Below are 16,575 nucleotides of genomic sequence, written 5' to 3' on the forward strand. Positions count from 1 at the left end.
ATCTTACGAATTTTCCTTAACTCAACCCCTCCCATTGATTTTAAAGGCTCCTTATTTGGGAGGAGAACGTCTTGAGTGCATGTGCCATTCATTGAGAAGGACTGCTGTGGGCAGGACCACACCGAGTCCAGCCAATCCGATGTTAGATGTCATTGAAAGAGGGCGGGGCGTCCGAGGGGATTCCTGACACACAGTGGCTGGTTGCTGATGGAATAGGCGGGGTTTGTAGACGGAAGTGTCTCCCGACTGGTCCAGCTGTCATCTACAAGAGAGAAGAGACCATTTACACCGGCTGCTTAGGAAATGCAGAAAAAGGGAAAACGCTAAAATATGGCAACATCAAAACGATAAGGTCATGACGCCGAACTGAAGGTAGCTATGCCCGACATATCATTAAATACACATGTGTTTCGATATGTGAGGATAGAAGTCGAGGTTGCGTTTTGTTGTTTCAGGATGTAAAAATGATGACAAGGATTGGACGGCTGTGTGACATTGAACATACAGGACACGAAACAGACGAGGTCGTTTAAAGAGCTATACACGATTTCAGTCGAGTAAGGGCTAGTAATACTGGACCGTTCTGTCGTTGATAACGCTGTCGTGTACGTTACCGAATATTCTAGAGACGTTGTAGCCGTTTAATTGGTTTATTGCTCCCCAGCTGGTTTGCAAATATGCTACAACGTCTCTGCGGTATCGGCTATTATCCTAGCCTAGCAGCTTGGTGAAGGGAACTACCCTAGATTCAGAACAGACAGGAGACGTCATCAACATTTTCCTGTATTTAAATGGTTGCGTATGAGGAGGTCATTGCTGAAAAGGGAAGATTAGACGGTAGGTGTCCATGCTGAAAGCCATCTCATTGCCTGAGCGTTCACAGATGCAGTGTACTGCACAGACGTACTTTGAATTTGACTGCTGGGATCTGCATGATTAATAGGGCACATGGAAGGTGGCGGAGCAGCTGTTAGCTTGCTGCTAGCTGCGTAACGACCTTTGGAGACGTCAGCTTCTCCAGCTCAAGCTGTTAGCTGCCTACGCTGCCCTGGCTGGGTGTTTTCCGTGGTTGTCTGCCTGCTATTCGAGTGTTATATTTCATCCAGGCCTCCCATGGCCAAGCGAGTCAATGATTTAATCTCATTGATTGCATCACAAGACCAGACTGGGTGCAGCCCAAGCACATTCACTGGGTTGGCGAGGCTAGTTTTTTTCAGAGGCCATATCAAACTTGAGGTGTAACAGTCTTTTTTGTCACCCCTCTCCCCTCTCTCTGTCTCTCCTGAAACTACATTTAAGCTAAAGAAGACGGTGAAAGCCAGAAGTGAACTGAAGATTTACTGGTTGTCCTAAATGGGGGACTACGGGTTTGGAGTTCTGGTGAAGAACAGCAGTGGTAACAAATCTGCTTTCCCTGTAAGGATCCCTCCTCACCTCCAACCCCAGCACACACACCACCCCTCCAACCCCCCCAGCCCCCCTTCCTTCGTAAACAACACCTGCTCCACCAATGGGGGCAGTGCTTGGCTGTTCCCCGCTGTAGCCCAACACAGTAACATGCAAGATGAGATTCTGGAGTCAGACAAGTCCAAGGCCTTGGACCTCCAGGACATGCAAGAGAAGTCTCAGGTTCAGGCCCAGCCTCAGGCCCTGTCGCCAGGCCAGCAGGAGGCAGGGGGAGGCCTAGGAGAGCTGGAAGGGTCTCTGCCCGAAGACAGCACATTGGAAAAAGGTTCTCTGGAGAGCAGTGGTGGGAAGGAGAAGCTGAGGATGGAGTCCCCAGTGCTGAGTGGATTTGACTACCAGGACAGCCTGGGAATGGGTACAAGCTGTGCACAGTCCACCTCCTCCTCATCTTCACTGACCAGCTTTAACAACTGGTCCCCTGCCGTCCCATCCACCCAGTCTCCAGTGGTGGGGGAAGATGTCGGCGGGTTCTTTGGCCCAGCTGGCTCCAACGCCAATGGACCCCCTCTGCTGTTCCAGAACTTCTCCCACCATGCCGGGCCTGGGTTTGGAGCGGGAGGGAGTTTCTCCCCGCAGATTGGACCAGTCTCCCAGCATCACCCACCCACACCTCATCCCCAGCACTACCACCCTCACGGTCAGGGGGTCCCACAGCAGCATCGTCGCTCCCCTGCTAGCCCTCATCAACCTCAGCCCTCCTTCCCTCCTCATCCCCATCGCACTGGACCATTTACCCAGCTGCCCCACCTCGCTCCTGCCCAGAGCAAACCTCCTTCACCCTGGGGAAGCTACCAGAGCCCATCCACTCCCACATCCACCTCCTGGAGCCCTGGGGGGTATGGTGGCTGGGGAGGCACGCAGGGAGTCCGAGAGTATCGGCGGGGGGTTGGTGGAGGGATGACAGGTCTTAACTCGATCTCTCCACTAAAGAAGTCGTTCCCTAACAACCAGGTGAGGAGATTAGCTTGGCTCATATTAAACACCAGTGGATCTCCGTTTATTTACCAGTATTTGACATGAAATCACGTTATATATGGAGACGTTTAAGAACTCTGTCCAAATGCCCTACAGGTTCCATCACAGAAATTCCCCAGAAACAGCTCTGGCTTCAATCACAAAGGCTGGGTAGAGGACAGTATGAGTCGCAGCGACAGTGTCTACCCTTTCCAGGTAAGCATATCAAAGGTAGTTCTGAGGCTGGTCTAAGGGAGCAAGGAGATATGATATGATATGTTAAAGAAATAAGTACGTTATGTGATGATCTTATGAAAACAGCCATAAACTTGGACTGTGCTCCAGTACAGCTGCATATTTGCTGTAAAAGTGTATTGTGTTTCCCAGGGGCAAATGATGTTAATTTTATTAAACACACTTATCTGTATCAAATGCAACAAATAAGCTATTGAGTAAAACAGGATATGTGACGCTTAAGTTAACCAAATGGATGAACTGAAAGTTATTGTGCGTGTTGTGGCTAAGCACTTATCTAGATCAGTCTCATTGAAGGAGAGCAGTCTTATCATCTGCTCTGATCACATGGCCTTCCTCTTGTCCTGATTTGAGGAGTCTTGTGCTCTTCTGCAGCTTTGCATGCTCACAACCCATTTAGATACACACTCAAGTACCCTCACTTGCTTCTATTACTCATCACAGCTTTCAAATGCAAATATATGTCTTTATATAATGGCATTAGGATGCATTTTGGCCCTCACGTAGCATGTCTTATCAGATGTTGTGAGAGTGGAAAGATGAGTTTTGATTGCAGAGATATGCTGATGTTTTTTTTTTGTAACACTCTGGGCATCATTTTCTGTTTGTAGTACTTTCTGCTGAGGGTCTCCACAGGGATATTCTCTGCAGTCTTTTATTAGCTATTAGCATCATAGAAAACTATGTCAGGGCTTTTGCAGCATTAAATGGTGATGTGGAAAGTGAGGATGCTAATTGTTGTCTTCCTCTCTTTCAGCAGGAGAGAACACGGTCCTTTGATGGCTTCAGTATGCACTCTCTGGAGAACTCTCTGATTGACATTATGAGGGCTGAGCAGGATTCCTTGAAAGGTTGGTTCCCACACTAACAATACTGAGGATAGAGATAGTTTTCCCCACCGCTGGCTGTGGATAAATACAGCCGTTTGTTGTATTTATTTGACAGGAAAATAGCAACTTGATCTCATTTTCACAATGCTGACAACAGGTTGTGTTGACAGCATGGCTTAAGTTTGAAAATCAATGCAGCTTATTTGGTCCCAAAAGTAGAAATATAGCACCACTTTGTTTAAGCTCAGATTTGAAGGCTTGTCAAGACTTTTAGGGGACCTTATCAGCTGAAAGGTAATTCCTGACGCTGTCAATTTGTATTTATTTCTTTTAGTATAAGTATATTATCAACATTCTGGTGGCAGACACAGAACTAAATATTAAACTTAAGTAATTGTACTTTTTATGCTGTCTAATTTTAAGGCAATTTCATCCAGTATGATACCTGGGTTTTTGTTTTGATGCAAAGGGATTCTGCAAGAACAACTTGGTTGCCTCTCATTGGTAATGTTTCCTGCAACTGAGTAGAAATCCGTTGTTATTCCCTCAGTGCTCGGTGAACCAGCTTCATGATGTTCTGTAGAGGGGTGCTGGGTAGCCTAGTGGTTTTGTTTCCTGCCCCGTGCACAGTGAATGGTCTTTCAGAGTCAATGTCTAAATCCAATTCTCCATCCTAAACCCTTATTGACTTTTATGGCACCAGATGTGCTGCGTATGTGTTAGTGCAACTAGTGATGGGGCACACTATCATAACATTGCATGTTGACTGGAAGCAAGATGCACTACTGAATGAGAAAAAGTCTGCTCTGTGTATGTATTCATATGTTTCATGAGAGTTTTTATATTTCAGGACACTGTTAGAAGTAAAAAAAAAAAAAAAACCATAGGCTAACTATTAGGTGGGGATGCATTACATATAAGTTTTATACTGGTAGTAGGATAAGAATGTGAGGGAAAAAAAAAGAAAATCCAGTATTATTTTCATTGTAGTATAGAAATTAAGCTCTCTTGGTGCATTCTGAGATTAGACTATAAGAGAAAAGAACCAAATACTAGCACTGCTGTTGAAACTGGAAGAAATCAGCAGCTTATTGCCAGCGATCACTTTACCCTTGCAGCTGATGAGCCATAGCTCAAAAAATGAGTTTTATTAATTTCAATAACTTGTATCAATAAGTCTGGAAAGAATAAAGGTCTCAAATGGGAGAGTTTCAAAAGAATCTTATGTGTGATTAAATCTAGAGATAAAAAAACTAACTAACTAACTAAGTGGGAAAACTAGCCTACGACCTCTTTAGATGAATAGGCTATAAAATTAGATGAAAAAACTACAAAATTTGAGAGAAAATATTCTTGCATGTAAGATTTTTAAATATGTTGTAAAAGCCTTAATTTTGGCTGAATTGATTTATCAACTTTTAATGCTTTAAGATCCTGCAGACACCCCATGGTTCCCTGAGAAATCTGTGACAAAGTGCTTGAATTATATATAAAAAAAAAAACAAAAAAATTGTTAAATGTAAAACATTAAACTAGCTGTTCAGACCTTAAGATTTACACATTTAAAAGCTTAAGAAACAAGGATGGAAAAAGAGAAACCAGCTGAGGTAGGTCTGTTGCTCCTTTGAACTACACAAACCTATTCATACATTCTGGCAGTATGTCGCGCTAATATATAGACTATAAATATTGTATCATACCTGCCAATACTAAAAAATAACTTTTTGAGGGATTGTCCGCCAAAAGTAGTATCATGCAGATAATTTTGTGCAATTCTAATATTAGGCTTATGTTTTGGGGATATTGGAACGAAAAACTCAAACGACTCTTTAAATGTACTTCTGACCAAATAGCTAAAGCGTAATAGAGTGATAAACTGTTAATTTTGGGTAGATATGACTAGTTCTAATCGACAAACTCTCAAAAACGTTTTAGTCAAGGTTAAGACAATAAAAAGTCATTACACTTTAGTCTGTACTTTTATTAAAGGAAATTACTTTCTCAGAAATAATTCAATGCACTATTAATACTTTAATAGAAAATACACAGATGAAAGTACTGACCAAGGTTATTATAGTTAACTAACACTAGCTAAAAAATTAAAACTAAAATTCAAAAATCATTTTAGTTAACTGAAAATTAATAAAAACTAAGCTTTACCAAATAAAAACTAACTAAAACAGTATAGTGTGTTTACAAAACTAACTAAAATAAAATAGAAATGGAGACAAAATATCCTTAGTTTTAGTCTTTGGCACAACCATACTGACTGGCACCTACACACAAGTCTATGGAGTGTAAAATTGCCTGATCTGATTGGTTAAGACTTCAAAAAATGGTAGTTTTATGTCTGGAGTTGTACTGAAACATCATCATTAAGTAAATTAAATGATAAGTAAAGAGTGCCTGTTTGAATATATTTTTAAAAATGTATTACGCTCGCTTACTCCCAACAGTCCAGCAATATTTTTTTAGACTTTTTTTTTTTTTCGAAAACTAAACATACGCTATATTTACATGGGATTAGTATTACTAAGGGATCTGTGGTTATTTGTAGTAATCTTGCAGGATGTCTGTGTTTCGCGCGTGTATCGACCATGTCTGTAATTCGCGAAGGTAAAATTCCAGGGCAAATTACCCACCATAGTTCAGCACACACATATAGGTCCAAAGGCAATACAAATTCTGTGCAAATCTGTAATTTAGGATGATAATCATGTTCTGTTACAGTCCCTGCGGCTTTTTCTGATTGAAAGCATGAAAAGAGGCAGCGTAGGAGATTGTTAAAGTTTTGACACATACAGCTTATAAATAGTGCTTCTCTTTCAGTTGTATGCAGCTTATGTGTAAAAATGCCTTTATTTTATTTTTAATGGATTTATTTAAACTGCTGTTCAAATGTGCGCGTGCACACTGCTGCTTTCTTCATACACAAAGCACCTCTGCTCTGCTTCCTACAGTTTCTCTTTGTAAGTGCCTAATATTAAATCAGTACTGTTTAACTGTACATTTCATGCATAACACAATTTACAATTTGAAATATGTCGTTCAACATTCAGTGGCTAGGCTGCAACAGCTGATCTGCAAGAGGAGTGTTGTTGTGGATGCATACAAATCCCAAATTTATAGAGCACAGAATAACACCAACAGCATCAATTGAATAAATACTGTTCAAAGTAACATGGGAGGTTCATATTTAACATTAGACATCTCCCTTTCTCATACAATAACAGGAGAAATGTTCAGCTTTCTCTCTCTACTTCTGTCTGATCAGCCGCAGAAACGAACAGGTGACTTATGTGACCTTGATGCACAACAAGAGTTAGAGGAGATGTCTCACTAGTTTATTAGTCATGGACAGCTTGTTACAGGTCTTTAAATGTTAAAAAAATATATAGAGGGAAAACACTTAAGTGCACGTTGTCTATTGGAAACTGGGTAACGTATAGGAAACCTGCAGAATGCAATTTGCACAACATTTTTTGTATGAATTTTAGAAATTAGAATTTCACTGTGCATTTTCATTGCTGCAGCCATCTCTGTAAATTTCAGTACATGACGTTGCTTAGCCTGTGACAATGCATCATGATTGATTTATTCAGTATAGCCTGCAATTGTATCCATTTACATTACTAAATTTACAGCTAACTCTGGGTAAATCCCACAGGAAAGTGTGGAGGTATGCAGACTCATAATTTGCCATTTAGAAGTCCACACCAGAGCTCTTAGAGACTCGATGATTTCACGGTGGGACAGCACTAAGCACTTGCACACTGACCAGGAACGTGCCTCCATGTCTGTGAGCCAGTGAGGGTGGAGTTTGGGATTCAGCCTATGGTCCTCCTCATAGCAGTCATGAGTTTGGATGTGCACCCAGCCCTTTGCTGCATGTCATCCCCCACTCTTTTTTTTCTCAGTATTTCCTGTCTGTCCTCAGCTGTCCTGCCCAGCAGAGGCAAAAATGGTCAAACAAATTTTTGATACAAGGCCGGAAACAGTGGTGTTAAATCTGCCTCATATATTTTTCTTTAATCATGGAGATGTAATCTCAAAGGCACTTTAATAAGAGATGGTATCACTGATTTTTGTAGTGCAGAGTTTCAGAAAGTAAAAAAAAAATGCTTGGCTGAGAGTTCCTTAGGCAGATTAGTCTTTTGACTGCAGCTTGCTTCATGGAGAAATGGCTTTCTTGTCTCTTATGAAACAGGGCGTTGAAGAGAAAGATCTTCACGTTAGAAGTATCAATAGTATTGATTTTTATATGGATATAAATCCCCTAAACATGCTGTATGTCTCTGAACATAAACATAAATGAACCCTACTTAGTGGTTACAGTTCAGTCTTTTAATACAGAACTTTTTCTGTGTCATTCTCCACAATTTGTGAAAAACAATCACCTCTAGCACTTTTTGCTGTGGAGGCTCTTTCATCTCAGCTAACTCTCTCATTAATAAAACATTTCAGTTCATTTTTGTTTGAGTCAATCTGAAAAGAACATTTTCATAATAACATCCAGCTCTGCTGAAGCTAATATGGGCCAGCTCATGTGTGTACTTCTGTTTTTTTTAATCTAAGACTGTAATTTATCATATTTTCCATTGTTTTCCTAAAGAATTAGTCTGCAGGTGATTTGCACAAACATGGAATCCAACACACATTGGAGTTACCACATCAGTTTTCATGCATACTATTTTCAAAAACATTATGTATTTAAAAAACGGTTAGATTTTTCTGGTAAATTCTTCTTCTTTTCCTTTTTTCATTCAGGACGCTACAGCTTTTCTCACCAGGGTGGAGACGGGCCTCTACCAATGAATGGTACGTAAATGACATGCCTTCATCTATGCAGTGCTCTAAAAGAGGCCAAGGCTTGAAATTAATGTCAGACAAATGTAGTTGAAAAAATGAAACACAAAGGCCAATTTAATAGGCCAGACTAACCTGATATGAGTACTAGACTCATTTTTACAGGCAGTTGTTCAGCTTTGGTTGGATAAATTACGAAACAAAACAGGAACTTCTAGTAGTCATATGATCACATAGTTTAAGTGGTGAAGTTCTGTTACTTGTTTTATACCTTTCTAAACTGCTGTGGTCACTGTTGCACACAGTCAAATTTCCTATAGAGAGCAGGATGGCTTCTTAAGGCAAGATACAAATTCTGTAGTAAGGGAGTTTCAGAAAGAGCAAAATTGAAGACATGGTTGCGAATGCAGATCATCTACATTTGTAAGTTTTATTTATATCAAGCCAACTTTTCTATGCATAATGACTGAACTTTTATTTTTAAAGACATTAATTCACCACAGTTGTGTGCTAAATGATTAAATCTTTAGGAAATAAATCAAGTAAAAATGCAGATCATTTCTTTTGTTGTTGTATACATAAGTGAACTTTTTGACATTCAGTATGTTTACATGCATAAAAGGATCAAACTACGGTTATAGCTAGATTAGGCAATTTAACTGAACTACTGTCCTTGTCCCAGTATACATGCACAGTTGACTGAGACACGTCTGCCTCTGCTACAGAATAAGACGGTGTGCCCCCTTTCAGCTTGTTACTATGGACCTTCCTTTAACCTTGCTAACACGTTAGCAAAAAGCTAACGGTCCAACAGTGAAAACATTAACAGCTTTACTGCTCTGTAGGTTTTGTAAATACCCTACGTTTTAATTTTTGTGCAAGTACAATGCACACTATCCTGCCATTTTAAGGCTCATTCATGCTCTACATTGAAAATACAGATATGGACGGAACTTTTCTATCCGTACTCCACGTTCATTTTGTCCGTTTTACGTCCTTCTTTCAAAGCTTATGGATATGACCAAATGTTGCAAAATCACTGTTAGTCATGGGGCAGTGTTGAGCAATGCAGCCCACAGTTCAACCTGGACTAGCAAAACATGCTGAAGAAGAATTTTAAAAAAGGCTGAACATAATTGAGTTTTCAGAGAAAATGTGGCTGAACATTGAGCGAGTTGTTTGAAAATAAAAACATATCAATGATGTTAGCTCACCAGGGCACAAAGACGGACAACTACAAGAGCACAGCTGAGCAGAGGACAGACTGTTCTTTCTTGAGTCTATGAGCAGCATTAGCTCCATGAGAGACAATGCCTATTTTGGACTGGTTTTTCAATGTTCACCCCAACGTAATAAATGCACAACAGTATGAGGGCAATGACAGTTGCAACGTTTAAAACGTACAGATCTATTTTTGTACTTGCGTAGAGCATGTAGAGCTCCAGGTCAATGCCTGGCATGGAAACTGGAGCATGTGCAGAACACTCAGACCAGCTTGGGTCTGATAGAGGTGTATACATGCAAAACTAAATCAATCTCCAACTGTGTTATCTAGATGTGTTGGTCCTACTATGTTAAAATGTCTTCAGTACAATTTAAAATTTTTGTATATATTTCCAAAGTCTCATTTTACTGAGGCTAACCCAAAAAATTAGATGTTTTTTTTGACTGCATGTAAACGTACTGGCTGATATCCCTTATGTGTCTGTGAAATCAATTGCATTTGGTGGAAATGGAAACTACTAAAAGTTGATGTAATAAACTCGATGCTAATTAATTAAATTCATCTGATTTAAAAAAAAGCATTGTGAAAATTAAATAAGCATCTGTATACAATGACACTAAAACTGTCTATATTTGTAATCTAATGAATTAATTTCAAGCCTTAGCATGAATATACTGGTTGTTTTTTTACTTTTTGCCCTTTGTATAAAAAAGCAATTTCAAGAGTGTTTTGTGTTGTTTTACATGCAGCGAGAAGTTATGGCAGAAGACGAGGTAAAACTTGTGTATTTGTCTTTGTCTTCTGTTTTGTTTAGAAAGCTGTAACACTCTCTGAAAGAATGACTTTGTGGTTTTGCCTCTGTGTTTGTCTGCTTGGCTGTTCAGTGTCACTGATTATTCTGCCTTGAACATTGTTAGGGGAACATAATTAGCTCATTTTACTTCTGAGGTTACTTGCCAAAACCAAGTTGCGAAAATACTTGTGCTTTTGTAATATCATACAAAATACAATCATGTCTGCTTCTGTTTTTTTCTTGACATTAAGTTCATATCTAATCAAATTCCTTCCTTACTGTAGTATTAAAAAGCATAAAATAGTAAAAATCAGGCTTTATGATGAACCAGTATGCTTCATACATACCTCTTTCCCTCCCTCCACTAGGCCACTCGTCCCTTTTTCCCATGGAGGATGAGCGCTCATTTGGAGAAGATGAGTCAGGTGACCAGGGGCTTGCTGGCCTCGGCTCAGCCCACTGTTTTCCTCACCTCAACGGTGAACGCGTGGAGCGATATTCCCGTAAAGTGTTTGTTGGCGGGTTGCCCCCAGATATAGATGAAGGTAAAGATGTGAAGATGTAGAAAATGCTTCTCTTGATCAAAAGCTAGAACAAATCAACAAGATTTATGTTTTCCTTTCTTTGGCATCATTTTATAAGGAAAAAATAATTTTTCTATCATTCCTGAGGAATTGAGAGCTGCCATACTTGAAATACTGACAATTCTAGTGCCTCTTATTCAGCTGTACCATATTTACCCAAACTGTAATTTGATTTTCAGGTCATTAAACACGATCAGTGGTTAATTAGCTAACTGAGTGCTCTTTTCAGATGAAATCACTGCCAGTTTCCGTCGATTCGGCCACTTGTTTGTCGACTGGCCTCACAAGGCTGAGAGCAAGTCCTACTTTCCACCGAAAGGTGAGTCAAACCAGTTGAACTTTATTTTCCTGTCTCCATGTTGACTTTACAGTGCTCTGATGATGAATATTTGTGTTCTGTGTATACTCACTGATACTGCACCTTTCCAGGATATGCATTCCTGCTGTTTCAAGACGAGAGCTCTGTTCAGGCCCTGATCGATGCCTGCATTCAGGAGGATGGCAAGCTGTACCTGTGTGTCTCCAGTCCCACAATCAAAGACAAGCCTGTGAGTTTGTCCAACACAAATATTACGATCGGAGATCCACAAATAAGTTCTTTGTTATAAGACAAGCGGCAGTGTTTCTTTGAAAACTGGAAAAAGCAGTATGGTTGCATTTGTTTGTGTGACAACATGAAGACTATGCAGTGATCAATCATGAGTTTTTTTTCTACTGCTCAATTTTTGTGCAATTTAATTGTCAGTACAAGCAGCCATGGCTTATTTTAAGTGTAAAATTTGTTTGTTTGCTTTTTATTTATCTGTATAATGTCGATATTGCAGCATCCAGCTCCATAAAAACAAAAGGTGGACTTTTTAATGATGGTGATTGGTGTATCCGCAGAATGTCACTGTGATTTTAGGCCAATTTTGTAAAAAGCCCCAGCCACAACCAACATGCTGCTGTAGCAGTTAAACTGAACCACTGATATTTGTTAATCCATATTACACAAGCAGCAAGCAGCTTTCATTTTTACAATCTCAAATGGTTCTTGTTCACAAAGGAGGAGAGTACGACCTAGAGAATTTTAACATTTTTTTTTTATCTTGGTCTCTTTAGGTTCAGATTCGGCCCTGGAACCTGAATGACAGTGACTTTGTAATGGACGGCTCTCAGCCATTGGATCCAAGAAAAACTATCTTTGTAGGAGGTGTACCTCGTCCCCTACGTGCAGGTAAGTGTTTGTGTCAAGTACATGAAAATGCATTGCTATGTAGGTTTTGATTACATTATCTCCTATTTTGTGTTCCAGTGGAGCTGGCCATGATAATGGACCGTCTGTATGGGGGAGTGTGTTACGCTGGGATTGACACAGACCCTGAACTCAAGTATCCAAAAGGGGCGGGGCGAGTAGCCTTCTCCAATCAGCAAAGCTACATTGCAGCCATCAGTGCCCGATTTGTTCAACTGCAGCATGGGGAGATTGATAAACGGGTAAGACCGTCTGATGTCAGCAGCTTCCTTTCCAGGTTTTAAAAATGAAGAAAAGATGTTCATGAAATATTGATTCCCACCTTTCTGATGCAATTTCCCTCGACCTCCATTTCACCTCCTGTCTTCCATTTCAGGTGGAAGTGAAGCCATATGTCCTGGATGACCAGCTGTGTGATGAGTGCCAGGGCACTCGCTGTGGGGGGAAGTTTGCTCCTTTCTTCTGCGCCAACGTGACCTGTCTGCAGTACTACTGCGAGTACTGCTGGGCAGCCATCCACTCTCGGGCTGGGCGTGAGTTCCATAAGCCGCTGGTGAAGGAGGGAGGAGACCGACCACGACACATCTCCTTTCGCTGGAACTGAGGCGAGAGGGCCAGGGAGGGGGATGACGCAGGATTGGGGAGGGATTGAATGAAAGGGGTAGTTCGGGAAGGGTACGGGCTACGATATGAAAAAATAAATGCACTTTTCTTTTAAGTTAAAAAAAAATACTTAATTTATTTTTTATTATTTTTTTAATTCGGCCTTCTAAAAGAAGAAATGCTAAGAAGAGAGTGAAATCCCATTTATGTTTTGACTTTAAGTGTGCATGAGCATATGGATGCATTAGATTTGGATTTAGATGTTTTCTGACTTGACTGTACTTTCTTTTCGTGTTAGCTGGCAAAGCTGCTTACATTTGTTGTCAAGAGTAACATAAAATTTAAGTGAGGTTCATCATACTTAAATCAGTATACTAACTATGGATGTTGAGTTTAAGAAGGGTGCATTTTCTTACTTTTTGCTCGCAGGACTAGAGAACAACTGTACCATTTACCAAAGGTTGAGTGCAAATGGTTGAGTTGAAGAGAGAAGGAGCAGCGTTTAAGATGGTCGGACAATTGAGGTTTTTTTTCTTTCTAGAAGCTCAGAGTATAGCATCTGGCCACGTCACAAAACAAAAATCCCCCCCTCAGTCTGGCACGCATATTTAGATTGCTGGCATGAGTTTTAGGTCTTGGTTTAAAAGTTGACACTTTGTAACCAGAAGGGCAAACCAAAGATTGGCCTAAAATGCATCATCAGAAGCAGTTGTTGATCTGAGGGTTTTCAGGATAACGTTGTGTCCTCTCGTCATACGGCGGAGGAAAGGCTGGAGTTTTCGGGAGTTTCTGTTTGTGGGTGTCGACTTATAAAGACACAGCCCTCAGGGCTCAGGTATTGACAGTAGTATTTGCTCACTTTATAATGTCAGGGATATTAGCACTGGAAGCTAACATGCTAATGTAGTACAAACTAATGGGAATGCACAGTCCAGTCTCCCTGAGCTGTCCTCATGGTGTACCACTGCACGCTCTACCATGACTGGAGCTTCTATCACAAGTGTTGTGGTTGGATTTGGTAGTAGCTAGAATTTGCTGTCACAGAGATAAAGATATTATTTTATACATGGCCTGCTGATTTTTGTACAGTGTTTTATAGCTGATTATTTTGTCATGAACATATATACATTTATTATGCACTACTTTTCTAAATATTTTTTTCAATAGTCATTTTAGGCACATTTTTCACAGATGGGAGAACTCCTTTTGCAATACCTCATTTTTTTCACTTGGTGAAAAATAATTTTGTACCTTTGTTACTAAGAGATCTGCATTTATGGTAAACTTAATTTAAAAAAAGAAAATGAATGATATTAATATAATTTTCAATTAGCTTTTATATATTTAAGTGCTGGTAAATCTGAAAATTGTCTGGTGCATCGGTGTGATTCTGTAGATAAAGAAAAAGAAAAAAAAATACGGCTTTCATTAGCCGATCATATATGGATTCTCCTCTGTCCTAATAAACATACTTACAGGATCCTACGGCATGACAAGACCTTTCTAAACTGATTTTGATAGTCTTGAAGATATATTCTGACAATTCTCTCCTAGGTGTAGTCAATAAGATTCTCAATAGGGTAAATGTTTTGGCTTTGGTCAATATACAATATTCCCTTCGATCGCTGGAGTGGATATCAGCTGTTTGAATATTTAGATCCTCTTTCTGGGACTGCCTGTAAGTTCTACTTATTCTTGGCATGCATAATGTAATACAAAATAACATGGCTAGTGTTAATGCAGGACCTATTGTAATGCACTAGATCTCCTTATTTCTTTTAACTTCTTTTCCTTAACTCTTTGAGATCACCTCTCTTGTAGCCTCTCTTTACATGATGGAGTCTGCCTTCTTTACACAGACATGATGTTTATGCAATCTACACAGTGACAACACTTTGGATGCGTTTTTTTTTTGTAATGTAGAGGACACTCAGTAGGACATAGGTGAGGAGACTTGATCACTTGACCCCCTTTGTGATGTGGCATGCTTTGGGACATAACCTGAATGTGATTTAATGTTGCAAGTTAACTTTTGAGCCATTATGTGCAATACTTATTCTTTCCAGAAACAAGTCTCCGCAGTGTAAGTCATTTAACTCATATAAAACATGCAGTCATTTACACATTGTTTCCTATTGTTCATGCTAATGTCTGCAAGAAAAAAACTAATTTATACCTGAATTTATTTTTAAACATTAGTTTTGTGCTTATTTACTTATTTTGCTACTACCATGCTACTGTGATTGAAAACATTGTATATACTAGGTCGATAATGTATTAGCATTTGCTATATTTTCAATTGAAATGTATAACTATCATTTTGATCAGATTTTTGTTATATTTTTGGGGTGATGTGTTTAACTTGTTGATGTGTCTAGTTTTTCTAATTGCTGTATTGTGCTCCACATTTTCAGATGAAAAGAATATTGATTATGTCTGTTAGTATTACTTGATTGCAAATTTCAATAGTTTTTAATTGTATGCTGGGAAGGTTATATTTATTAACTTTTTTTTTTTTACCTGATATCATTTTGATTTTTATTGAGTCATTTCACATTTATACGTAAGTTCCAATTTTTATATTTTCTTCCTGATTAATTTCCGCTACAGAAGTCAATTTTTATAGTTGGTTTGTAGTACTGAAGTAAAACAAAGATCTAATGTCATATATTCATTTGCTGCCAACTGTTTGTAACTGTATGCATACATTTGAAGTATTTGTAATGTGAGATGTTGAACGAATAAAACAGCTGTGAGGAAGAATTATTCCCTTTATGACATATTTTTATTTAATTCTGTCATTTCTTAGAGGTGTGTGCTAATTGTTATGCCTCCTGAAGCTGCTCTAGTAAAGAGGAGTCTCACACCTGATGCCATTGTTGTGTAACAGCATCTTTTTTGGCACATCTGGTTGGTTTAAGTTTGAATCAGGTCAGAGGTATTTATAGGCTCAGGCTTATTTTGGGCCTTGGTGAGTGCTATATAACTCTCATACACCTCTTGTTTTTTGTCCCAACAGAACCTTTCCAATTCTAATAAAAGCCTTTTTTAAGTGAAAGTGTAGTCAAGAACGAGGTCACATAGGGATTTTAAACCCCAATGGATGTAAACAAAACTACATTTGAACAATTACAGACTTTATTTTTACCCAAGTACTAACATTTTTATTACCACAATTAGACTGAGGTTTTGCTTAAAGTATAACCTCTTTGTCCTCTGCAGTAACATTGTCCTTTTGATCTTTGCATGTCTTACATATGACAAGACTATGAATTGAGTCCTAGCATTAAAATATGCTTATGGTGTGCTGTAGCCCATGTGTACGAGGGCTGCTGTCCTGAAAGCGGATGGATCAGGCCTAAATTCAGCCTGTGGCTCCTTTTCTTTCTTCTCTCTCCCCAGTTTCTGACTCTTTCTGCCCTCCTGTCTAAAATAAAAGCACGCCACACTTTGGAAGCAACGTTCATCCGGGTAACAGTGCCACCTGCTGGCCCTCATTCACAACTGCTAAATAAGTACGGTACACAGTAGAAACAGGTTAATGACAATAAAACAAAGCTGGCGTCTGTCACATTTGTTGAGGATGTTATCCAAAAAGAGAAGGATGTCACCGGTCAGGACTGTGTATGTACCTCGGTTTGGCTCACAAATGAGTTCCAGTCAAAGAGAAGAACCTCAGTCGGACCAGGCTGAGCCCCCCTCTCTGTGTCTGGGGGACAGGCGCGGAAAGAAGCGCGAGACAGATGAGAAAGCCCGCTTCCTTCTGAAAGTTAAATTATCAAAGTCCAAGAAGACGGCTAAAGAGGATGTGGCTCTGAGAGGAC

General features: G+C 39.6%; 1 protein-coding gene across 5 annotated transcripts; it reads left to right on the forward strand.

Annotated features, from left to right (window-relative positions):
• Window positions 1-262: 262 nt before the first annotated feature.
• Window positions 263-15,506, forward strand: LOC121516241 (cytoplasmic polyadenylation element-binding protein 4-like). 5 transcript variants are annotated; one of them, XM_041797406.1, is made up of 12 exons: window positions 263-372; window positions 1,300-2,418; window positions 2,539-2,637; window positions 3,434-3,527; window positions 8,274-8,324; window positions 10,287-10,310; window positions 10,699-10,875; window positions 11,144-11,233; window positions 11,344-11,462; window positions 12,016-12,130; window positions 12,209-12,390; window positions 12,525-15,506. In XM_041797406.1, the coding sequence occupies exons 2-12, from the start codon at window positions 1,354-1,356 to the stop codon at window positions 12,750-12,752; spliced, it is 2,244 nt and encodes a 747-aa protein (XP_041653340.1). In that variant the 5' UTR covers window positions 263-372; window positions 1,300-1,353; the 3' UTR covers window positions 12,753-15,506. The 5 variants fall into 5 exon arrangements, with proteins under 5 accessions (XP_041653340.1, XP_041653341.1, XP_041653342.1 ...); XM_041797407.1 differs by lacking the exon at window positions 263-372 and adding an exon at window positions 713-837 and having other exon boundaries at window positions 3,437-3,527; XM_041797405.1 differs by lacking the exon at window positions 263-372 and adding an exon at window positions 714-837.
• Window positions 15,507-16,575: the final 1,069 nt, after the last annotated feature.

The sequence above is a fragment of the Cheilinus undulatus genome, linkage group 10, assembly GCF_018320785.1.
Source record: "Cheilinus undulatus linkage group 10, ASM1832078v1, whole genome shotgun sequence".
NCBI lineage: Eukaryota > Metazoa > Chordata > Actinopteri > Labriformes > Labridae > Cheilinus > Cheilinus undulatus.